This window comes from Podarcis bocagei (genome assembly GCF_964188305.1).
Source record: "Podarcis bocagei genome assembly, chromosome: 6".
Lineage (NCBI taxonomy): Eukaryota > Metazoa > Chordata > Lepidosauria > Squamata > Lacertidae > Podarcis > Podarcis bocagei.
Window position 1 is genome coordinate 80,270,308 of NC_138130.1, and position 26,162 is coordinate 80,296,469.

At 42.0% G+C, this 26,162-nt stretch overlaps 1 protein-coding gene and 1 long non-coding RNA gene across 2 annotated transcripts in view; one reads left to right on the forward strand and one right to left on the reverse strand.

The window, feature by feature from the left end:
* The first annotated feature begins 7,642 nt into the window (after positions 1 to 7,642).
* On the forward strand, positions 7,643 to 15,997 carry LOC308589174. Its single transcript, XR_014009128.1, has 3 exons — positions 7,643 to 7,757; positions 8,648 to 8,755; positions 15,816 to 15,997. It is a non-coding gene; the product is annotated as an uncharacterized lncRNA (long non-coding RNA).
* Positions 15,998 to 16,287: 290 nt separating this feature from the next.
* Positions 16,288 to 26,162, reverse strand: part of PDS5B (PDS5 cohesin associated factor B) — a 67,232-nt gene continuing 57,357 nt past the window's right edge. Inside the window, exons 29-35 of the mRNA XM_081197858.1 lie at positions 25,502 to 25,564; positions 24,530 to 24,675; positions 22,138 to 22,237; positions 20,594 to 21,036; positions 20,400 to 20,501; positions 20,007 to 20,145; positions 16,288 to 18,880 (exon numbers count right to left, since the gene is read on the reverse strand). Of these exons, the coding sequence (XP_081053984.1) occupies positions 18,845 to 18,880; positions 20,007 to 20,145; positions 20,400 to 20,501; positions 20,594 to 21,036; positions 22,138 to 22,237; positions 24,530 to 24,675; positions 25,502 to 25,564 (1,029 nt within the window). The 3' untranslated portion in view covers positions 16,288 to 18,844. The remainder of the gene's footprint in view (positions 18,881 to 20,006; positions 20,146 to 20,399; positions 20,502 to 20,593; positions 21,037 to 22,137; positions 22,238 to 24,529; positions 24,676 to 25,501; positions 25,565 to 26,162) is intronic.

Genomic DNA, 26,162 nt, shown 5'->3' on the forward strand with positions numbered 1-26,162 from the left:
AGGGCTGGGGTCGGGGGAAGCTCGGGCTTTCCCCGCCCCAGCCCTGCGGCTAAAAAGGAACCAAGACAGCAAGTGGGATCCCCCTCCACACCAAATTTCAGCTCCCCCTCCACACCAAAAACTATTAGAAATGTTTAAGCAATTACTGCTCCTTATACAAGAGCTTTTACTTTTAAACACACGTAGACCATCTGAAAACCACAGAATAGCTATTGTTCTGCAGAATCTTTAGAAAAATCTGGCTCCTATTCAATAGTTAATTTAGTACTGAGAGACTCATAATTCATCTTGTCACACCACTTTCCTGTGAGACCCAGGTGCTGGTGTGCTGTCAAATAGTCCCTGAAGAACCAAAAGTGACAAAGGGAACATCAGTTTCAGAAGGCATTAATTCATTCACACCTCTGCAAACTGACAACTTTGCCAACTGCAAAAGTGAGGCAGGACAGCAATGATTAGTACATCTAAATAGACAGAGAACAGAAATATGACAAGAGGAAAACAGAGCAAAGCTTCAGTTTGCCATCGCTTGTGGGCAGCTGAACCACCCGATGCCCCAAGATTCCTGGGACTGAACTGCTGTATTATTTTAAGATGGTGCTTGCCATCTGCAGTTTTTAAATATACATGCATTAAACATAAAAAAATATTTCTTGTTCAATTAATTGGGGATATGTTTTTAATCACTTAAAAGCTTGTTGGTGGAATCAAAGCTACCAAAAGTTTCAGAATAACTACGAAATATTATTATGCTATGCCTGCTCAGTTTTTGTTTCTCTAATTATTTATTTCACGTATTCTAGTTCAAGGTCCAGGCATTGCAAACAGATTCCTTAGTGAGCCTTGCCTGAAAGTAAGACTTTGGGTTTTGGCTTTGGTTTCTGTTAGGGTTGCCATATGTCCAGGAAAACCCCAGACATGTCCTTTTTGGGAAGCCAACATGCCCATCCAGGTGGATTTTTACATTTTAAAGGAAATGTCTGGGGTTGGGGGGCTCAGGCAGCTCAGGGTTGAGCTGTTCTGCACGCTGTGGCTGCTGCCAGCCCAAGTCAGGAAAAGAGGCACACAGGTACAGTGGCAGCCCGTTTCAGGCTGGCAGCAGCTCAGGCTGTCTTTTATGACAAACTCTCGTTTCTTGTTAGAACATTCAGGACCCCCAGGTATCACAAAATGAACCCAGCACAAAAGGTGATACGGAATAAAAGACAAGCTTGTTGTCTCTTGAAGCATAGCACCAAGGATACTATCTGGAGCTGAAACTGCTGATGATGATCACCTGGGTTGCTGCCGCTGAATGTTTTCTTCTTGATAAGCATCTTGAGAGCCTTTCCCTTGAAAACAACGTTCTTTTTATCACAAAGGTTATTGTTTCTCAAAAAAAGAAACACTCAACACTTGCGCATTTCTCCCTCTCTCTCCCAGTTTATCGTCACAGTTGTGGCGGAGGAAAGCAATATTGCTCTGCTTTCCGTCCTTTATAAACAGGCCCTGTTGTACGCTTTGCTGCTTTCAGAGATACTTGTTTGGCTTGCTAAACAGAAGCCCCAGAGCAGAAACAAGACATGCCAGCTGCCGCTGGCGGAACTGTGGAGGGTGGCAGTGATAACCACCTTTCAGGTTTTTTAATTCAATCTATGTTTCCAGACCCCTTGTGAGGATTCCAAGGAGCAAAAGATAGAAGAATATTACCTTGCACTCAGCACTGAAAGCCAGGGAGGCAGAAGGATCCAAATGTGTGATCCAATTTGATTGCCCAGAAATCTCTTTTAGGATTGAGTCAAGACAAGCAAAGCGGGGAGAAATGTGATTCCGTGTGCATTTACAGCCAAATCAGCCAAATCTGTGTTTTCTGAAACAACATGTAAACCAAAACGCAGCCATCTTTCAAAATTTGCACTTATTCAGGTTATGCAATGCAGTTCTCCAGTGAAGTAATGCGTACAAAAACATACCTTAGGGTAAAGTGTGCAAAGAAAAGCACATGTAGGTGAAAAGCAAATATGCATTCTGCTAGGGAAAACTGCTTTTCCAAAAAATCTGTATATTAGGCAAATTTGCACAGAAAAGTGTTAATATCAGCAGAAATTTGCAATAATACATTGTTGAATGCTGAACAAGGCCTTTAAAAAATCTTCAAGATGATATGGAAATGTGGAAACTTAAAATCTGAAAAATTAGAAACTGGGAGAAAGTGAAAGTTACAGATTTGCCCATCGCCTGTCAGGAATATCAGGAGAAGACAGTCTGGCTCCTGTGTGTAATTCATTTCAATGTGTTGACGTAAAGGAGAAAAGAAATGACACATTGCGCCCCTTTTGCAAAAGGTGTAAACATTCCCAGCCTATTAGGCCTCCCTTCACCGGATTTCATTTTGCGGTATATGGAACATACTGACAATGATCATAAAAGAAGCAGACACAAGGAATACCTGGTAGGTGATAAATCCAAAAGGATTTATCACACTCAGTGCCCTTTATCCAACCCTACACATTGTAAGCCTGTGGGGGGAGAGGATCAACATGGGAGGAAATAATCTGAAGATTGTTTTTCAATATGCTTTTTCTTATATAAAAATTCTGAATTCACTAACTAGCACCATAGCTCAAAGCTGAAGGAAACCGGTACATAATTACCAGATTTTTGACCCACAGAACTTATCAGCTACGTTTAAATTTTCTCACTGACTGCCATCTGTTTCTACCTTTCAATGTTACGTATGCTACTAATGTGTTACTACAGCTCACAGAACCCATGATGCAGTACAACAGTGATCAAAGTGTGGAGGTGGGAGAGGTTCTAAGGTCTGTATAATTTAAAAGCTGGGGAAAGACAGCAGTATAAATGAGAGCATTGTTGCCCTCTGCCAAAACCTCACTTATGGCAGAATTCAGGGTCAACTCTATTCAAGCTTCTATGTTCATACAGACAATGAAATAGGAATGATTCACTTATGATAATGCATTTCAGTCTATTTCTGTCAACAGCGAGGAGGGTGGGAATGGGATCGCCACCTTGTGCAAGCTTACATAAAAGTAAGCCCAGTGGGATAAAATGTAAAACATTAAAGGGTTTTGAAGGTAATTGGAAATGGTATTTCCTAAGACCGATGTGCTATAATACCAAATAAAACCGAGACTGAAACTATAGAGCTTCGCATGATCATGTGCCTCTTTCTCCCATCATTTTGATGTTTAAAAAACTCAAAAGCAGCCTAGGAGGTTCCAGTCTTAAACAAATTACCAGACTGGGAGCAATTTCATCTCTCAAAATCAACCCCGAAGTTGCTTTTCTTCCAGGTTCCCAGTAGCACTTTCTGATGGGGGCTTAATATTGCAGGTGGGTCATTGCCAAATGTGACCTGTTGTGTTTGTTTTCTGCAGAAAGGGGAAACCTAGGTTAAATGGCGGTTGGGTGGGGGAAATGCAGGCTGGTATTTTGACTATGTCTTCATTGTGTGGACCCCTGCAGGCAAGCAACAGCAGCACCAATCCCACAACAAGCACTCTGTGTCTTTACCCTGCATGACAAATAGCAGCTCAGGAGAGGTATGGGTTAAAACAGTTGGGTTATGCATCCACCTCCTGCCAGTTCTCTACACAAGTCTGCATGCAGCTCACTTCAAGACTCATTGTCACATGTTGTTTCAGCCCAAGCCTTCATACTTCACACACAAGGCTTTGCCTCCCACCCCACCTCGAGTTAAAACCAACAAAGCTTTGCTGTCGTACGTATCATCTCTGAATAAATCAATAACATATCAGGCGTCCTTCACTGCAATACTGTATCTCAAAGCAGAGCACAACGCTGAACACAAACATAATTAAATAATCACTAGCGGGGAAGATGTATTGTCAGAGGCATGTTGATGGGCACGGCTTAGTCACACTCATTGCCTTGGAGAGACTATAGGGAGCTACGTGGCCTGTTACAATCTGTGCACGTTATTGTGAACTGAGGTGGGAGAACAATTCCATCAAACTATTATGGCAGGGAAGGTGTCATGAACTGGTAGGAAAACAGAGGGGAGGAAGAGGATGCCAGTGAGGGATGTAGGGACACAGTGGGGCAAGCAGTGGGTGGGGAAGGAAGTACTCACAGGGTGACGGAGGATGAAGAAATGAGAGCAGCAGGACCCATAACCAGAGCCAGAAGGGGCCCTGAGCACGGCAGGCTCTGAGGTGTAGGCTGAGGAAGGCAAGGGCCCACAGCCCAGCTCACTAGCTGGCCAGGTGGGGCTCGCAAGCTCTGGGAGGAGGTGTGTGGTTCCTCAGCTAGACTAGGCTCAGAACAGGTGAGGGCCACCTGCCTCATCAAGCCCAGATGCTGCAATCAGCATGCAAAATACAAAAGGGGAGCAGAGCTGCTGTGTCTTCTCAACTGCCCATTGTTGAGAGATGTTGAAGTGGATGCTCCTGAACCTCTATGAGACTGTGCTTTGGGTTTGAGTCTGGACTTTGGATGTGGCTACTTGGATGGATCCTGAACCTCGTTTCTTCACTTTGGCCTTTGCTTGTGTGGATTGACTCTCAGACCTTGAACTTTGGGCTTAGCACACTGATTTGCTGCCTGGTAGGCCAGGGGTTCATAATGGGAGGGGAGGGGAGGGGATCAAAATGGCTGCCGAAAGGTTATTTAAATGCAGCAAAACAAGTTTCTGTAAACTGGGACAAACTTGGGCACTTATGCACATGTGAAATCCCAAGGGTCACAAACAAGGCCCTGGTCCATAGAAATCACTGAGTAAATTTCCCAGTTCGTCCACTAATTCTAGACTTTACCCCAAACTGATGCCATCCACTTTTATATGCATGATTGTGTAAATTAAAGCTAGCATGAAGGGTGAGAGATGTTTTCACTAAAATCTACCGAGGCAGGTACTTTAATCAGTAAATACATGTTTTTACTGAAGGAACGTAACATCCAGAGAAAGTAGCCATTTCTCAAGCAGGGAGGAGGAACCTGTAGCCTTCCAGCTATTGCTGGACTACAATTTCCATCAGCCTGGGACTCGTGAGATTTGGAATCCAACATCTGGACAACCACAGCTTGAAAGCACTCAGTTCCGATTCTGATGTGGGACACTTTTTTGAGCAACATTTTTTTAAAATGTGGGGCCAACTTATGAAAATTACTCACTTTCAGGATCCATTTGTAAACTAATTCTGTCTTTCAAGCTCTGTTTTCTCCTCCTACAACAGAAAGCCCAAGCATATCGCATCAGTTGTTATCAAGGAACACATTTCTATTATATTCTTTAGTCTTAAAGTTAACAAGCTTGTATATATAGGCAGCATTATTTGAACAGAATTCAAGCATGGCATATATGGAGAGAGGAAACCCCTCTCTTTAAAGGGACAGCACAACAGAAAAAGGCCCTTATTATGCGACCTTACTAAGGGACGCGGGTGGCGCTGTGGATTAAACCACTGAGCCTAGGACTTGCCGATCAGAAGGTCGGTGGTTCAAATCCCCGCAACGGGGTGAGCTCCAGTTGTTCGGTCCCTGCTCCTGCCAACCTAGCAGTTTGAAAGCATGTCAAAGTGCAAGTAGATAAATAGGTACTGCTCCGGCGGGAAGGTAAACGGCGTTTCCGTGTGCTGCTCTGGTTCGACAGAAGCGGCTTAGTCATGACCTGGAAGCTGTACGCCGGCACCCTCAGCCAATAAAGTGAGATGAGTGCCGCAACTCCAGAGTCAACCACGACTGGACCTAATGGTCAGGGGTCCCTTTACCTTACTATGGAAGAATATTTTGGAGACTCGACATTTCAGAAGTACTGACTGAACAGTTTTTCTGTACTAGTCAGAATAGAGTGGAGGATAGAGAATAGCCTTTGACAACCTGGTGCCCTCCAGGTTTTACTAGACTACAACTCCCATCATCCCCCAGCTATCACAGCTGTGGGAGTTGTAGTCCAACAATATCTGGAGGGCACCAGGTTGGTGAAGGCAGCACTAACATTTCAAAGCATCTTATGCACCTCTGAGGCTGCCAAGTTGAACAGGTTTTTATTTTCGTTTTCAAAAGCTTCGTTTCATTTCTATGAGACTGTGGCCTTGGCACAAAGCCCAGGACCGAGAAGTGAGGGTGGAGGGGAATCTTTCCACTGATGTCAGTGAATTTCATATCAAGGCCCTACATGAAGGTCATGACACAAGCGGGGTGGAGCTCATGTGAGGTAAAATTAATTTATAATTGTGTGAAAGTGTTTACATTTTGGGAGAAGAACATTATGGCAGTGTTTTTAAAAGGTGTTTCAATCCATATTGTGTGAAAATGGAAAAGAAAAATATAGCTGCTCTCATTTCTTGTTGAATGTATGTAATTACTGTCTTGGTTTTAAACCTAACTTTTGCAGCTCAGTTTGATCTGTGTTGTTTCCTGTATGAAAACCGTTGTCACTGCACATGTAATTTATGCGACTGATGGGGTCGGGGGAGACAGAAGAAAAACAGGATGTGCATGTTTTAACACAAGGTAGTTGAATGAATGAATGAAACAGTTAAAACATAAGGTCATGTTTTGGGCTTAGAATTCCACACATGAAAATCCCAGATTCCATTCAGAAAGCATGCATTATGGTTAACCATGGTCTGAACAATTTCTAAATATTCTTTTTCAGAGGCAAGGAAAATATGAGTGGGCAGAGACCTATGTTTTCAAAAAGTACAGCTGCAAGCTGTTTTAATGACTTTTCATCATAGCTGTCAACGTTTCCTCTTTTTTAAGGGAAATTCCCTTATTTCGAATAGGAATCCTTGCAAGAAAATAGAAAAGTTGACAGCTATGCTTTTCATAAATAATTGGTTTTGTCAGTCCCTTCACCCTCTTCACACCAACACCTTTCACAGAGATGTGCTCATCTAACGGTGCAATCCTATGTACATTTACTTGGGCAGTAATTGCTAGCAAGTGAAAATAAACTAAATGCAGAATCCCTGCTGAAGGAACACACTTTACCCTAGATATAATCACATGGGGTCTCTGGGTTGAAGGAAATTAAAAAGCTAATATTTATTATTGGAAATAAATGCTTGCTAGGAAAGATCCTAGTTCTATGTAGCTAATGTGGAGACACAATGAGCTATACTTGCTTCTGCATCTCAAAGAAGAGCCCAGACTGTCTGCTCTAATAAAGGAAGCACAGAAGAGTGGGAGAAGTGAGTAGGAAGTGAGGTCAGCAACCCTAACATTATCAGTCTAACACTGAGGGAAGATCAACAGGTCAGCAGGAGGACGACAGTCTAGGAAGCTTGGAGGTTCTTCTTGTTGGGATACTGCCAGGGAGACAAAGTCCATCATGGCCCCAAGCCGTCTGCCGGACGATCCATCGACCTCCCGTAGACACGCAGTATCAGCAATTAGCGACATGAACTCCAGAACATTCTAGAGCCGATGCACACTCTTTATCAGCAGATAATGCACAGCCAAAAGTTGCACTCAGGAGAGCATTATTTACAAGTTTTATTCAGCGTTGATCAGAACAAAGAAAGACATGACTGCCTGCCTGCGTCAGTGTCTCAGACAGAGAGAAACGAAAGCAATAGCAAACATAAACATCCTGTGAACAGGACATGCGCAGACTCTGACTCACAAAGCCTGCTCCCTTTTAAGGTGGAACGTAAATATCCTAACACTTCTCTCTATCTACCCTTTCTCAAGCAAACACATTGGCCTACAATGCAGTGTTGTGTTGCATCCTGAGATTTCCAACAGTGAGCTCCACTTCCATTGAAACCAGTGGGACTTGCTTCTGAGTAAACATACATAGGATTGTACTGTCTCGCATGAGAAAATGCTATTCTCCTCCTCCCATTTTTCAGCTTCTGGCATAAGCTGAAGCAAGCTGCTGTACTTATGAGCAGTAATGAAAAAAATTCATGAAATATATTTATATATGTAGATGCATGAATAAAGCATGTATCACGAAATGAGCAGAAAAGTTTGACGCAGAAGCTATTTCGGCTTCTCCTCAAAGCCCATTTGGTAGTTTTATAGATTAGGGAAGTGTTGTGGAACAGGATAGGTCAATTTTAAAATTTATCTAAAGAGAAGTCTTAATATGCAGCTTGGTCCTTCCCAGCTGGTAGGAAGTGCCTAGGGCAGCTGCTTCAGGGCCTGCCATCTTGTGAGGAGGGCGTTCTGGAGACATGCAGAATTTTTGTGATGTCTAATTACAAAATATCCACATTGAGCATGGGGAACAGCAAGCTCCTGAATAGATAGTACGAATATGAAAAAGTTTCCTCAAAAAAAGCAAACAGCAGTCATTTGACTCTTCACCAGAATCCGTGTTTCAGCCAGCTGTAAAGAACACAAACTTGTTTATCTTTTGCTGGCTACATCGCAGCTCCCAACTGTTTCTCCATCGCAGTTCAGTAGCCATGAACCACCAGTAAAGAAACACAAGATATTCAGGTCTCTTGGGAAACAACATTCCGTGTACATAAGCAAACAACTGAAGATACTTTTCTCTCAAGTGAAGATAATGAGTATGTCCATTATAGTGCAGCAGCTGCCAGCTACACTAATTCTGCCATGAGTTAAGGCAGAAGGCTCCCACTTGCCCTTCTGTCGGTCCATTCGGTTGTATGTCTGCTCCTTATATCATGAGGAAATGATCTTCACCTCGACTTTTCCATTTCAGGATTCACAGCTGCTCCATGGCAGTGAGCTAGAATACTACTAGGCTAGGGGTTGGAACCCTTTCATACCAGCCAGTTTGGCGTGCTCCACACCTGACATCATCTACCAGGTAAGCAGGAAGAAGTAGCTGGTCATAATGGTCTCACAGGTCCAATGGAGAGGACTGGGAGGCCTAATTAGAAGTTCACCTCCCCTAGGTCAAGGCAGAAGTTGACTGGACCATTAGCCCTCTAAAATGCATAGGTCCTCCCCCCCCCCCCCCAAGTTGTACACATCAATGAATCAAGCCACAGGGGTTGTCAGCCTGGTCCCTACTACCCACTAGTGGGGATTTTAGGATTCTAGATGGGCGGTAGGGGGTTCTATGGCACAAGCTGAATCCTCCTTCCATCGAGCACTGGTGGGCGGTAAGGAAATTTTACCATCAAGAATGATGCATTAGTGGGCGGTACGTATAAAAAGGTTGGCTACCTGACTTAGAGCAACCTTGATTTTAATTGCTTTATGTGTCCTTAAAGTTCACATGATAATTAATGAGTAAGTTTTCAGGGAAATTAGCAGTAACAGATGCTGTCCACTCAACAGGCTGTGGATGCACGTGTACCTTATCTCGGCACAACAGGGATTGTGGCTGAGTCATGCAAACCATTTATTTGCAGGCCACCCCTCCAAGACTTCCCACACACCCCCAGGTTATTGATTGCTGCCGTTACCATTAGTAATTGTTATAGCAGCACTAGTAGAAAGCTGTTCTTTAGAAAATGCTCAGCACACCCAGATCTTCTAAACAGCAGCAGCAGATTTTGTCCCTGTCCCAGTTAACGCTGTGCCGAAGTCTGCCCTCCAGTTTCTTGAAAGTTTTATTCCACGGCAGAAGAGGCTTTCATTTTACTCTCTCTGCCTCATTCTCAGGGCCTTTGGTAGGTGTGGATCTTTAGGAGCAAGAGCTGTCATCAGCTATGCAAACCATAAAACCACAGAATTCAGATCTACCACCCGCTCATCTTACAAGATTTTTAAAAATGGCCTGATATTTCTTTTAATGTAATGTCACTTGCAGTATGTTACCTAATTCTAGGAAAACTAATTAGAATATTATTCCTGTTTTCTGTAGTGGCTCTAGCTAATTTCCATTACAAATAGTTTCTCCAAAGCTTGAAGAGAAGCACATTGCATTAATGAGGAGTGACTCTCCCATGAATACCAATATCTATTCTTTGCAGATTAACAATAAATAAACATAAATGTCACTTTCCAATGGGGAATGGGTGTATTAAAATCCCAGACAAGCATCAGGACACAGTAAAAAAATACTTGTTTGCAGTTGTGACACAACCCACAAGTAACAGAAAACCTGAGCCGATACTACAAAAAAAGGCTTTAGCTTCAAGGATAAAGACATTGCAGCTAAAATGTCTTTTCTGAAGTAAAATATATATATGTGAAAAGTGTGTTTCATTCTGGAGGTAGAAATTACACTAAAAGTGAATTAAACAACCTATAGCTTTTTATGTTTGTACCTCTGGAAAGCAGATGTGAGGAATGGAAAACAAGAGATGATTGTTTTAATTAGATTTAACTAGCTAATAAGGTGCATTGACGCGAAGTATTTATCATCTGCCTATTAAGACCAGCAACTTAAGCATCTTATTGCTGTAGTCCTAATTGAAATCACTTATGAATCCAATTTGTTTCAATGAAGAGGGGGAAAGCTGTATTTCACAGTGTGTATTTATGCTCACTAGCCTTATACATTCATATTACTCATGTTTAAAACGTTAAGGTCATACAACACATTCACTGATTGATTTATGATGCTGTGTCTTTGAGTGCTGGGACCGACTGTGGAATTGCCAGGTTGAAATACTTTCTTAGTCATGAGCCTCATAGAGGCTTTGGGCAAATCACTTTCTCTCAGCTGTAAGCCGCCTCAGAGTTGCTAACTAAGTACACAATGGGGAAATTCTATATATGTTGCCCTGAGTTTATTATTTATTAAAACATTTATATACTACCTAGCACATCATTCTCAAGACACAACAAATATGTAAGAACCTAAGCAGAGCCTTTTGCCTCAGTGGTGTAATGTGGGGTGAGGCGGTTGCCCCAGGCACAAAATTGTTAAGCATGCAAAATTTCAACACCCAGTACTGCCTGAATACTGGTACATCTGCATGCTTCCATCACTGGGCTCTGTTGAAAACTGCTTCTCCGTGCGAACCAGGAAGTGACCTCTCCAGACAACAGAACAACTCTTTCCTTATCTCTGCAGCTGCAATCTCCTGGGTGGTGGATGGCGTTATGTGTGGTCCCAGGCACTGGCAATTCATGCTACGCCACTGTGCTGGATCAGGCCAATGGTCCATCTATTCCAGCATCCTTTTCTCACAGCAGCTAACCAAATGCCTGTGGGTAGCCCACAAGGGAACTTTCCCCTCATGCCGTTTCCAGCAACTGCTACAGAGAAGCATATTGCCTCCAACAGCGGAAGTAGAACAGAACCACCAAGGTTTGTAGCCATTGATAGCTCTCTCCTCCATTACTTGGTCTGTTTTAAAGCTATCCAAGTTGGTGACCATTGCTGGCTCTTGTAGGAGCAAATGCCATAGGTTAACTACGTGTTGTGTGAAGAGGTATTTCTTTTTGCCTCTCCATATGGAATAGACAGGGTTAATATATTTCATTTAAGGGCTAAATATTAAACTCGATATTAAATACTAAACAAATTGTTAGGGCAGCCACACTCCTACCTTCCCTGGGGCTACTCCAAGAGAAGTCCAGATTAGGGAGCTTGTGCCATCATCAGACCCGGACGTTGGCTTGAGAGAACTCAGTTCTGTATTTTGTACCATTTGCTTGCTGTAGTATTTTAAATTGTTAGCCACCCTGTATGCCTTTGGCAGACAGACCACACACATAAATAAAATAAATAGGCAAACCTTCAGCTAGAGGGTGCATTTCACCTTTATCTGTAACGGTTTTGCATCCCCACAACCCTGCAATTTTCCATCAGCTGTAACAGCTACTGACCAGAACTATGTTTCACAGTATTTTACTTCTGACAAGTTGTGCTTCAAAAGAATATGGCTATTTAGCTCAAGGCCTAGAATAACCACTGAACCTGTCTAGACTGAACACCAAAATATTATTACATCAAGACATATGACTGCCTTTACCTTTGCACAGAAACCCAGATAAATGCACATCTGTACCACAGCTTAGGGAGAGAAGCCATTCCTCTTTCCAAGGCTGAAAGTAAATTGCCTGTAGAGCAGAGGAGGGGAAACCTATTTCAGTCTAAGAATCCCTTGTCGCCAACCTTCCAGAGGCCACACATCAGTCTTGGGTGGGGACAGAGTCAAAAGTGGGCAGGGCAAGAAAAGTGACTCATAGCTTTGGCCAGTAGCCTACATTCCAGGCATATGAAAGTCAAGGTTTCTTTACGTACACAAATATCCTGGCAAGCAAGAAGCAAAATCACAGCTGAATGACACACTCCAACAAGGCAAAAGCACTGAGGCGGATGGAACAGGACCGGTAATGGTGTGGTCTGGAGAGCAGACATGGCTTGGGCACTGGCCAGAGGACTAGATAGAGAACTGAAGGGCCCTGGGGATCCCCACCATGGCTCTAGAGAAGTAAAAACACTTATACTTTACAGTGATCCCCACCCCCACACCTTTGGAGAGGCAATCTTGCATTCATCCTCCCACTTAAGTGTCTTGTCAAATAACTTGGCTGTGATCCCAAATAATTTCCAAGGCTCACACAAGGTTCTTGAGTTGTTGGACTACAACCTGCATTATCTCTGATGTCCTAGATAACAGTAATAGAAACAATTTACAAGTTCTGGGACGCGGGTGGCGCTGTGGGTTAAACCACAGAGTCTAGGACTTGCCGATCAGAAGGTCGGAGGTTCGAATCCCCGCGACGGGGAGGGGGTGAGCGCCCGTGGTTCAGTCCCAGCTCCTGCCCACCTAGCAGTTCGAAAGCACGTCAAAGTGCAAGTAGATAAATAGGTACCGCTCCAGCGGGAAGGTTAACGGCGTTTCCGTGCGCTGCTCTGGTTCGACAGAAGCTGCTTAGTCATGCTGGCCACATGACCCGGAAGCTGTACACCGGCTCCCTTGGCCAATAAAGCGAGATGAGCACCGCAACCCCAGAGTCGGTCACGACTGGACCTAATGGTCAGGGGTCCCTTTACCTTACAAGTTCTGTTAAATCTTCATACATGGCTGAAAGGTGTATGAAGGTCTATATACACATTTAAAAAAATACTGTATAAGTCAGCCTTTGCCAACCTGGTGCCCTCTAGATGTTTTGGACTCCCACAGCCCATCAGTTCCAAACAGTTGTCCGGGGCTGATATGCAGCTGGGAAGCATTAGGTTTATAAAGGCTAGTATGATCATGAAATATATAAGCAACTGTTTTGAACAAATGAGCATATCTTGTTTGACTGAAAGCTGCTTGGCAGCACCTTAATGAAGTGTGTTCAAGCTCTTACTATGCTTTGTCATGTAGCTCATTATAATGAAGTATCCCACAGTACACAAAGAAGACATCACTCAATTACCAGATTGCTTCTCTATTTGTTGTCATCTCCCCCATTATATATTGTGTGGGCAAACCCCCCCCCCCCCGCTTTTCTTTTCCAAGAGCTTACTGAAGGACAGCGTTGAACGTAGAATTAAAGAACACAAAAGGCTATAAAATGGTCTGAGCAGCTGGAAAGCAACCAGCTTACCATTTAAAATGAGTATTATGCATTTGATTTTAAAATGACTAAAATGAATGCCAACCACGACTCCATCCCTTTTAAAAGTCATAGTCCACTTCAGTCGCTGGAAAGTACAAAAAACACACCACCTTCTTTAGCAACTAACCCAAATTGTCAGGATGCTAGGCTGCCACACAGGGATGTGAAACCTGGGGTCTTTCTGATGTTGTTGACCTTCCTCCATCATCCCTGCAGGAAAAAGAGCTTTGGTCCAGCAACATCTGGAAGGCCACAGGTTCCCCCTCCTTGCTGCTGAAAAGCCGTGGGCATGAATCCCCAGGACCAGCCAGCTGTGGAAAACCTCAGACCCAGGTCTCAAAGGTATCCTTCCAAGTCTCCCTTGTTCACCCTGAGGGATCTTCCCCAGGACGTACTCCTCTCTAGCTCTGCTTCAAACTCAAATGTTTTTCCCTGGTTGGAATGTGTCCTTGGGACTCCAACAGTGCCCCTGCTTGTTTGGGTGGAGGATACAGAGGGCAGCTCCTGATAAATAGCTCCGTCAATGGAGCTACTTTTCTCACCAATTTCTATTTAAGCGATTGCCAGGATACAGTGATAGTTATTTCCGTTAACATCCAATGTCAGTGATCAGGCTTGTGTGACTGTTCTTCAAACCGTACATGTAGTATTCGCAAGGACATTAATTCCAACATCAAAAAGCATTTCAGGATTGATAATTTAAGCAGTGTGTAACCTTACAATGCTGAACCCGACACATACAAGCAATACACATGTAATTACAGTAGCATACTCCTCCTGCAGAATGAAATATTATTTCCCATCATATTCAAAACGGTATTTATTAATAAATGTAAATTTCTCAACAATGAGTTCTTAATGCTTTATTGAAACTACTTTGCTTCTGTGAAGGTTGACTCTTTATTCATGATTTTTCCAGGACAGAGGGAGCGAAAATCAACAGGGAAGAAATGAGGCAGTAGTCAGAAGATGATGGAATACTCTTGAATCCCACTGATCTGAGTGGGACTAGCAAAGCAGAGCTTTGAGAATACTGCTATATTACAACCAGCAAACATTCAGACAAATCACTGCCATTGATAGGAAAATGCCAAGGCAGTATATAGCCAACTAGCTTATGGTTCAAGCAATTCCAGCAATTATTTATTATAAATTTTGACCATAATTAAGGTGGTTGGGGGAAGGTATTTATCTAATAGAGCTAGACTTTATGCCAAGAACCGGTTTAAAACTTTAAATGTAGTATTTAATTAGACAGGGTGGCAGAGCCACAATTTCCCAACTGGCAACATGCAGGCATACCTTTGAATTTTCTAAGGCTAATTAAATTATTTTCTAATAATTTCTGCTGGAAGGCTGCACTGGTAAGCATTCCCACAATGCATGGTGTTCTGCCACAGACATGAAGATAAATGAAGCCAACATGTTTTCTTGTAGCAGTGAAGGAAATATCCAGTCATCCCAGAGTTGTCAAGCAAGGCACAAATTGTGATGGTTTGATCTAGTATCTTCTAGGGGAACGAAGGACACTCAAAATGGGAACAAGTAAGAGACGCTCAGCCAAGAGTTATTAACTGCACAGGGTAAATTTAAACAAACTGCCGACCAGGTAGCACACATATCTCAATAAATCAGAATTAAGTCTCCTGTACCTGCTGGTTCAGAAATTCTAATTCCTGTATGCCCAAGAACAATAACGTTTTCTTCAGAATATATTGCTCAGTGAGAGCCTACATCTTAAGAAATTCAATGGTACCTCGGGTTACAAACACTTCGGGTTACAGACTCCACTAACCTGGAAGTAGTACCTTGGGTTAAGAACTTTACCTCAGGATGAGAACAGAAATCGCGCAGCAGTGGGAGGCTCCATTAGCTAAAGTGGTACCTCAGGTTAAGAACGGTTTCAGGTTAAGAACGGACCTCCGGAACGAATTAAGTTCATAACAAGAGGTACCACTGTAAAGCCACATTAGGGAAAAGACAACCTTAACTCAGTGTGGCCGCCTCCAAAAAAAATCACTAAAGGTTGTATCCTTTCTCCCGCTGTGATTATGCATACAGTCTAATGGGTCCTTACCTTCCTGGTTTAATATGCACTGACCTCTGTACTGACAGCAGGCAGTTCTGGTGACTAAAATGGTAGTAATCTCTCAGACTTCGGATGGCCGTGACAAAGAGATCTAATAGGGAGGGGTTGTGTTTGCCTTGAGATCATAGCTGTCAACCTTTCCCTTTTCTTGTGAGGAATCCTATTTGGAATAAGGGAATTTCCCTTTAAAAAAGAGAAACGTTGACAGCTATGCTTGAGATGAGTTCACCTCTTTTCTGGTACCCCTTGCCATGTTACTATTATTGGGTCCTCTGGCCGCTGTTATCCTCTGTTGCACTTTCAACTGTCTCTCTCCCCTCAGGTCAAGAACAATACTCTAAATTTGCAAGATCAGGAGCAATAGTCAGCTGGGATTTGCAAGGCATTGTGATGTCAACCCAGACTAGTCCCTGAACAGCCCTAGGCAAGGCAAAATGGGTGAGAAATTCACTATTTAATAACAAGCCTAGAACTGATGGAAAAATGTGTGTGTTCATCCCCCTGCCCCCCGCCCGCCCCCCGTAACAGAGATTGCAATTGTAATCTAAACATATCTAGCATAACTGCATTTTTGGGAACTGATGCAGAGAAAAGTATTAGGTAAAACCTTTGGAAGTTGTTTGAAGAGTTTTGCCTTTTTTAAAAAAAAAGTACAGAGAGAGCGAGAAATCACTGTTTTCAGTTGCACTGCAGCAAGAAAATGGTATCTTTAAAATGGATTAGTATGATTGGCTGCAGACTGTTGCAATATAACTTACTGTAAGCATAATAATTTCATACTTGAACTTGTAACAGGGAGTTCAATTTGACTGTTTAATGTTATACAGTACATACTATAAACTGAACATAATTGAAGAGCACGCTAACTGAATCTTAGCGTATAGTCTCTTTATACATTATTTTACTGCAGCTACTGTATGCAGATCTCAAAGTGTTAGTACATAAGATATTCATTATACGTGTATGAGGAGGATAAAACCTAAAAGGTTTATAAACATTGTCATCTGCACCTGTTTTCCCAATTACACATTAAAATGCAAGAAATGAACATTTAAACTGCAAAACTATAGATTAAATTTAAACATTGGCATTTTATGATTAACTGATGTGCAGCAATATTAATGGAAATATGACCAAACTATGTTCATGCAAATAAATCTTCAACAGTCTGCAAGTAGTTTCAATATCTGTTCCATACTTTGTATAAAATGGTCTTAAGATATATACTCCGTAAATGTTGTCAGTGCAATATTGTCAGTGAAGAAAATGTGGTGCTAACTTCCTTTTCCCACCCCCCTAGGATTTAAAAACTCTCATTTGCACTGCTAAACTTTGTGAACCACTGAGGTTACTTTGTGCTAGGGAAGTTTCTAAGTGAAGTCATCTGAGCTACCTTCAGCTAATGTTTTCAGACAGCTGTTTACCCAGAACTACGGGCATAAAAATATAGGACAGCTGAAGAACAGTAATTACTAGCTAAAAGAGCCACTACAAAAAGCACTTAATCAGAACAGCTTGATCAACACAAACTGTCTGGCTTTGTCTATTGCTGCTGCTGAATAATAATACAAATCAATACAAATTATATAATAAAAAAGCTTAGAAAAAAGTTGAATCACCTCTGAAAAATATACTTGCAAACATGTTTGCTAACTACCATGATGTCTCACCTCCCTTCCCCAGCATAAACTTCCTTGGAATTATAACTTAAAAGGATGCCTTTTGTTAATTTTATGACAATGTCCCAATATTCCATGAGATAAAATATTAATAAGTTAAAATTAGATTCTTTTACATTTACTGCTAGTAAGCAGGAGGAAAACAGCATGTTAAAACTATAAAGTGTGCTTGGCTAAGCATAAATAGTAACCTATACATTTTGGTTCAAAGACAGTTTGTAAAACTGAATACAGGACAATGCCTTAAGGAGTTTTCCCCTAGTTGTTCTTTTCTTTTCTTTTACTTTTTTGTAATTTTACTCCAGAAACAAAGTTCAATCACTTTAAGGTAGGACATAAAGTGAAGCTTCACACAGATTTTGAATACCCTGACTGGAATATTCTGCAGCTGATCATTCAAATGAAAACACGGCCCTCCTAAGTCCCACCCCCTAACTGCCCATAACCTCACTCACAAAAATAAAAATTTTGGTTAACAAAGAAGAAAGTACAATAAACTCTTGGTAGAACGTTCTTCTCATGAGGCAAGGTAGCATATCCTACAGCCAGATAAGACTTAAAAAATTACATTGCAATTTCATTACATTTTTCTCATAAACATGCAACTCACTGTGAAATACAAAACACTTGGCTCTGAAGAAAGAACAGCTTTATAAAGACAGACTGCATCAATAAAATTTTCTTTCCGATTTTTACATGGTTATAAAACCTGCTTTTTCACTAAAGTTCAGGTACCAGGTTTCATATTATAATGTAATAATTTGCTCTTTGTGAACATAATGTTCAAGAGGAAATATACACATTGACATACTAGACTATTAAAAATTCAGTTACAGAATTTTATTGATACAGCAGATTAAACCAATAAGGAAAAATAAGGGGATAGGATTTCATTACATTATTTATTAACACATAAAAAATTAACATATTAAATCATCTTTTTTTTTTTTAAATGCTCAATGCCACGAGAGGTCCAGGAGTCTGGAATCAATACTGAGGTGCATAAAATGAATCGACTTTCACAAATCTGCATCTGGCTGTATTATTTTATCCCACATCATTCAAAATCAATTTGGCACCTTCAAAGACAGATGGGTGCCAAAGGTAAACACTGGATTAGATACATAAAGATAAAGAGATCATGTATTTCCTTTTTCAAGCAAATAGTGTCAGAAGTGTCACTATTTGTCAAGCTGATAATTTGTTCACAGTTAAATGCCAATAAAAATAAAAATACAGACACTGACAGATATTGCTTGATATCCATTCTAACTCCCCCCCAACCCTCCCTTTTTCGAAATAAACATATCTAACAAACAGTCTGGTACTGTCAGGTTTAAAGCCGCTGTAAAAGCTATACAAGCACTTTAGAAGTCAGAAACATTTCTTTTTTAAAAAAAGGATTATTTACAGGTGGTTTCTTTACTCCATGTGTTTATATAGCCAGTGCACATTACACTTCACAAGAACCCACAGTTAATGATATTAACATGTGTGTGGCTTATGCTTGTGACCTAGGAACTCCAAATGCAAGGGCGGGAAACAAAAGATTGGTCTAACTTCCTTCAGCAACCCCACTCTGAGCACCAACAGCTTCCTTCAGCCTGAAACTATGCATAATAAGAGCATTCTTCAAAAAGACTTCACTTCAAAGGCTGGGAACGTGGATTGTTCATCGCCTTTCCCTTTTGGATGTCCTCCGGCTCACCTGAGGGAAAAACACCAGATGAAGAGTTATAGGCTCTAATCCAGAAAAGAGATCTGTCTATCTAAACAGGCTTCCACACGAATCACCACCTGCTCCATCAAGAACCAAAAGCAGAAATGGGACTCACAACCCAAATTCATCTTAAATTGTGCAGCTGGGTGGTCAATGGCTCCTTATCAACCCTGGTTTGTACTTCTAGGTACCTTTTAAAACAGGCATAGGCAACTCGGCCTTCCAGATGTTTTTTTGGAATACAATTCCCATCATCCCTGACCACTGGTCCTGTTCGGGATGATGTGAGTTGTAGTCCCAAAATATATGGAGGGCTGAGTTTGCCTATGCCCGTTTTAAAATAACCTTTTAAAAGTGTGGTTTAGATATAGGAGAAAATAACCATTACTACATGAAAATGTTCTGCTCCCTGAAAAGATGATGGGTTTAATGCCAAAAAACTAGGGCTGCCATTCCCCCGTCAAATAGTTCCCGGACAGAATTTTCGAAAACCCGGACCTATGGCAGGCCATATTAGAAGAGTTGGTTTAATTTCATGAATTTCCTAAAACAGAACTTCCGGGGGGGGGGTATTTAGGAGAGATTTTGCAAAAAAAACAACAACTCAACAACATTTGTGTCCGGATTTTCACTTTTTGAAATATGGCAACCCTAAAAAAACTTGTTCCATTCATTTATTTCAGAGGGGTATCATGAAAGAGTTGATTTCAATGGGACTAGGCAGAATCAGGAAGATGGTGAGGCTTACTAGTAATATATCATGTAATGAGTGCTTATTTGGATCAAGACACTGGATCACATTAAGCACAGGTAACTTAGATTCCCACTGTGCTCACTTCTCTTGTAGTGTGGCATGTAAATGATTGGCCTACCCCACAATAAAATCCATTCATTTCACTTCCCACAGTAAATGTAGGTAGAAGGTGTCTCTTTGCTGAAGATCAAACTTTAAGACATGTGACTATCAAATGATGTTAAAACAGGCAGGCAAGCCATTGTTTGTTTCTGTACCTCTTGAAACATTTGTAGTTAAATGTAATAAAATAATTCAAACTGGGGGGAAATGAAATGAACAGATTTAATAGGTAGCTGCAATACACAAACATTTGCTTACTCTGACTGTAGAAACTTCCTCTTCCTCCATTGTTACTTCTTGGGGAATGTCCTGAACAGGGGAACTACTTTGAAATACATCCATCTCTTCAGTTGATTCATTTTCTTTACTTGCTGTTTGCTTTGACCGTCCAGCTCTCCTAAAATGGCAAACCACAAATCAAGTGCATTAATTGAGGAGTGTTAAGCACAGGTCATCACAGCATTTAAGCAAAACTGAACTTATTTCCCGTAAACCCTTACAGTGCATACATGTTCAAAGGTTGCTGCAAAACTCTGGAGGGACATTAAGAGCACTGGCCAGCAAGTTAACTATTTTGGCAGAATTATCTGAGGTATCAAAATTTTAAAACTAAATTTAATGTACCCCATATTAAATTCACCTCACACTCACCCTTTTTTCTGCTGCGACGGTGGTGTTTTTGGTGGTCTCCCTCGCCTTTTCTGTGGTGTGGATTGGTTCGATTCAGCTGTACTTATTTCAGATGATTCAGACCTGTTTGGGTAGCATATCTCAAAGTTACACAGCAGATTTAGAATTAAAAGAAGCTGAAAGTTAGAAAGCGGATATCAAAACAGGGGGAATACCTCTGTTGTGCTTTCCTTGGTGTCTTGTACTGCCGACCTTTTGGCTTCTGCTCGATATTTTGCCTTTCTTCCTCCTCCTCCTCCTCTTCCTCCTCCTCTTCTTCATCTACAGGTTTTACTGGTGTGGCTTTTTTCCTACCTCTTTTTGGAGCCTTTACTATTGGTTCTTCCTTTTGCGTAGAAGCCTTGGGAGGTCGCCCTCTTCTCCCCTTCTTTGGTGGGCTATTTTGCTCATCTTCACTTTCTAGCACATCTTCCTTTAGTCTCTTTTCCTCTGACCACTGAGGTTCCTCAGACTCTGAAATGGCCGCTGCTCTCTTTCTCCCACGCTGACCACTCCTAAGTTTTGGTTCTTGCCCCAGTTTATTCAGGTCGTCTATACCCAACTTTTCTTCTGAGTCTGTAATGATTTTCTTCCTTCCTCTGGGCTTTTCCAGATCTGACTAAGGAACAAAGAGAAAATTACTTCTCCCATTAAATATCTCAAGATTCTACTTCGGGAAAACAGATTTAAGATCAAGTGATGCTCTCCTAAAATGGGCTGCAGTATCTTGTCCTTTTAACTTAAAATCTTATCTCTTAACCTTTTTGGCTTTATAGTCATACCTTGGTTTGAAGTAGCTTCATGTTAAGTATTTTCGGGTCACGCTCCGCAGTGACCCAGAAGTGACGGAGTGCGTTACTTCTGGGTTTTGCCGCTCACACATGCGCAGATGATAAATGTGCAGAAACGACGAATCGCAACCCACGCATGTACAGACGTGGGTTGCGTTCGCTTCAGGATGCGAACAGGGCTCCGGAACGGATCCCGTTTGCATCCAGAGGTACCACTGTATTGTGAGAGCACATAATCTGAGGGGGAGGGGGTTAAAAGCAAGGTTAAAGTGAGTTGGGGGAGGAGTTAGTAGCCTGCAGCAGTTCTTCTTAGCTGCTTGCAATCTCTGGGAGTTCATGAACAGGACATGTAAAGGGGGCATTTTCAATGTATTGGTGGAAGAGACTGAAGAGAGTGAGATTGTGACTTTTGGATTAAGGCTGGTTGCTGAGGCTTGATTATGGGTTGTTTGTGTCTCTTTGTTTGTGGGTGTGGCAAAGCACATGATCTGAGGGGGAGGGGTGTTTGAGGGAAAGGCCTGGAGTGCTGTCTCATGGTGTATGTAGGACCAAGAGACATGGGCAGCAAGGGAGCTGCTGCAGTGACTTGCAACACCTGTGCATGTTTTTCCTCCTGCCTGAGAATGTGCAAAACCAAACCTGCAGCAAGTGTAACCTATGGAACCTAAACAGCTTTGCATCTTCTTAGTTCATATTGTTCCCAGACAGGTGCCCTCCAGATGTGGTTGACTCCTACTTCCACCCTTGCTAACCACTGGCTATGTGGACAGCATTGACCGGAGTTGGTGCTCCAAAAGCAAATGTGCTAATTTTCAAAAGCTGGTGCCATTTTAAATTTTCAACGAGATTTTCAAGTGTATTCTTCTTTTCTTTTTATTTAGATACCTACTGGAAGGGGGGAAACCACAATAAACTTAATTCATCCTTACAATTTCAGAATCATCTCTCTTGTCATTCTTCTTTCCAGGCAAAGGTGAAGCCATTGTATAGTCTTCATTTTCGCTGTGGTCCATTTCAGTACTATCAAGTCTATAACACACATATTCAAAGACTTTTTAGAAATATCATTAATTCTGCCACTTCTGATTTAGTATCAAATTAACAATGGCTTCAGGAAAAGGCCCGAAGCAACAAACTATTCTTAATGGATTTTTAGATAACTTAAATCTGATAAAACATACTTTTATTAGCCTCCAACATAAATTTATCATCTATTACGACAGATATACCTGCATATTTCAAGAATACCGGGGGTGGGAGGACAAGTGCTATACCATAAATATACTATGTCTCTTGAAGACCTAGCAGGCAGAAAGTCTACCTTCAGTGCACTGTTGTCCTGAAATACACTTTTCCCCAAAAGAAGGAATGGCATCCATTCACTTAAAAGGAAGACAATAAAGGGGTACATTCACTGGGGACTAAAACCTGATCCGTGACCCCAATGCATGAGGAGTAGCCAGGGTGGGGGCAGCTGCCCCTCCCAAATCAAGAAAAATCAATACTAATCTGAGGCTTTGACCCCTAACAAAAGCCTGCCCCCGCAACGAAAATCCTGGCTATGCCCATGAGAGGAACAGGAATACCCCTCTCAAGTAGGGAAAAATAGCTTCCCTTTTGTTCCATTTCAAATCAAAGGAAGTCACTGAAAAACAATCCCTATCCATACACCAGCTTGTTTCATAGGATGCCTTTCTTACTATACAATAGAATTGTAATGATACTGGCATACTGCAGCACGATGGCAGAGAAGCCGGTGGGCAGCCCAGGCAACTAGCGTGGGTGGTGGGTAATCCAGGGGAGACGCAGAGGAACAGCCAGGACAGCTCATGGCAAATCTCCAGGAATCGCCCTGCTCTGTCGCTGCTGTGCACCTCCTGCCAATGCCACCACTGCAGCCTCAGTGGCAGCAGAGCAGGATGGTTGCTGGGGAGCTGCCACACCCAACCCTTCTGTTCCTTTGTGCCTTGCCTGAGCCATGGTTCACTTGAGCCGGAGGGGGGCAGTTAGACTGAGCAAGTGGACAAGCAAGGCCAGGAAGGGGGAGGAAACCTGTGGCAGACAATGATGGCAGGGGAGGGGAAATAAAGGAGCTTATTTTTCTCCTTCCCTGCAACCCCTTCCACCACTGTTGTTGTGGAAATCTCGAGGAACAAGCCTGCAGGCTTCTCCCCTCCTCCCAACAGGGGCAGCAGCCCCCACTGCGCCTGTGCTTTGTCTATCAGCATTGGCTAACTCCAGCAATAAAGGATTTCACTTCTGCACTTTCTGTGTTGCCATTTCAGTAAAGAGCTCTGCAGTTCTGTTCCACCCCACCCAACTGGGAAGAAAAATAATGGCGATCTCATATAGCAAGCAAGGGAACATGTAGGATTCTGCCTTTATAAAGGACCCCATGCCCAACAATGTCTCTCCGGTATGGAAGTAGCAGAGGGAATGGCAGGGTCTCAGTAGGAGGGAACATTCTTTGCATCGGGAAGGCCCCGGGTTCAAAACCCTGAGAGGCACTGCCAGTCATAAGGCAATGTTACATCTGCATAAGACCAGAGATACAAAAGTTCTGTGAAATTATTATTATAGAGCACTTTCTTTTGGTACATGGTAACTGGAATTCTCATAATGTTTAGCACATCACTATCCTAAGGAACGTTAGGCTGAAATACAGCAACTTCAGCTTAACTGAAGCCACATAGTACAGCTAATGGCAAGATTTAGACCATGCTTCCTCAACCTCGGCCCTCGAGGTGTTTCGGGACTACAACTCCCATGATCCCTAGCTAGCAAGACCAGTGGTCAGGGATGAAGGTCGACTGTAGTCTCAAAACATCTGGAGGGCCGAGGTTGAGGAAGCCTGATTTAGACCTAAGCAAAAACCTGCTTCAAATTTTAAAAAATGAAAGTAGCTTAAAATACAATTCTGTAACTTGGCATGCTTTCAAGTATTATTGTTACATTATCCTGGTAAGCCAAGTTGTATCAAGAACGCCAACGTTGATGGATTCATTTCATTCATTTAACAGATGTGGCAGGCAACGATGACAGCATATGGCTGTCACAGAAATGACATAGCAGGCTCAAAGAAATAGATCAGAGCCAACATTGCAATAACATTACCGTTAGTGGCACCCACCTGCCCAACTGGCTATGTAAAGATCCAATTGCCAATTTGGCTGCACATTTTGTTGCATCAAATACAAAAAATGACACTCCTCTGGAAGTTAACACTAGTATACCACTAAATAATACCAGTATGAGGGAAAGTTTTATATAGGGTTTATATATTAACTACTGAACAAGCTAATCGTTTTGCTGTGTACCCACCTCCCTTTGATTCTTCCAGGTGAGGATGGATTTGAATTACTGCTGGCGTTGCTTACGGTTTCCATTCGTGAAGATTTGGATTGAGACTGCTTGCCAGCTGACGAAAGAGGCTTATTAACTGCTCCAAGAACGTTGGCAGCTTTGGGCTGGTGGAGGGGGAAAAGCAAATTCTCAGTTTCAGCTTATTATTTTTAGGAATAGGAATATCCGTCTCTCGGGTAACAAACCAATCTTCAAACCTGCAGTTTACGGTAGGCAATCCCAGAGCCTAACATATACAGCTTGAAAAATTAAGTTTCAAGACAAGACAAAAGGCTAGACAAAAGTTGCAGTTTTTACCCCTAAGGTGTTGTAGTCTTGTGCCCATAACATCTTCCACGAGCTAAGTCACACATGTCCTGACCACAGTTATCCATGCCCTGCTCTCAAGACTTGTTCACTGCAGTGCATTATAGCATTTTGTACACTGGAAACGTCTATTAATTCAGAATAGGTTGCTAATTGGAAATTGGGACTAGGGAACACATCATGCCAGTTTTAAGACCAGGTGGTTGCCAATCACCTTCCGAGAACAATTCAAATTGTACCTGGCTGCCTGAAGGACAACTTTGGTCACATGTACCTGCCTGTGCATTGAAATCACTACTGTAGGGCCTTCTCCTGATGCTCCCCCCAAAAAATTAGGTGGGATGTGGCACCCCATTCTGAAATGCTCCCCCAAAGGTAACTTGTCTGGTTTGTTCTCTTTATGTTTTCCAGCACTAGACAAATAACTTTATTATATTTTCTAGGCATTTTTAAAAGCCAGCTCCCTGGTACTCATGTGTGTTTCATCTAAAAACCACCATCCTAATCTGCAGAGTTGATTCTTCTTCTTTTTTTTTTAAAAAAACATCATTTAATAAAAAGGGGAGAGTGAGACAAATAAGTTTAATTTGGTGCAATACTAAGTAGGTATATACAAAAGCCCACCTTTCCTGGCGTGAAAAATGATTTCATTTCTGGAGGCAGATAGTTTTTGGTATTACTGAAATTCTGCAAAGAGAAACAAAACTAATTAGAAGAAATATTTCAATAGCAGTTTAGTCAGTATCCTTGGTTGGCTCTTGGGAGCCACACTAGTAAAAAAGCTTTATTTTTATAGGTATCAGAACAGATTTTTGATTCAATATTATGATCATGGTAGCAGATAAATTTAATGAAAAACAGCCAGTTTCCCAGCAGCACTTTATAAAGACTGAATACCCTGTGTTATACACAATTTTATGGAGTAGAATTTATTAATCTTTCAAGTCTATAACATTGAGAGCCCTCCAGATACTATTGTGTTTTGTTACCATAGAATAGTGGTTCTCAACCTGTGGGTCCCCAGATGGGACTACAACTCCCATCATTCCTAGCCAGCATGACCAGTGGTCAGGGATGATGGGAGTTATAGTCCAACAACATCTGGGGACCCACAGGTTGAGAACCAATGCCATAGAACAAAACAGCTACCCTTTGTAATAAGTTACACTTACCATGAAATGTTATTCTGGTCAGCAAAGAGTGGAGCACGCAGGTAAGGCTTCACTCCTCTTCTGGAAAGCAGGGTCAAAACTTTGTTCTTGCCTTCCAGAAGAGCTAACCCATA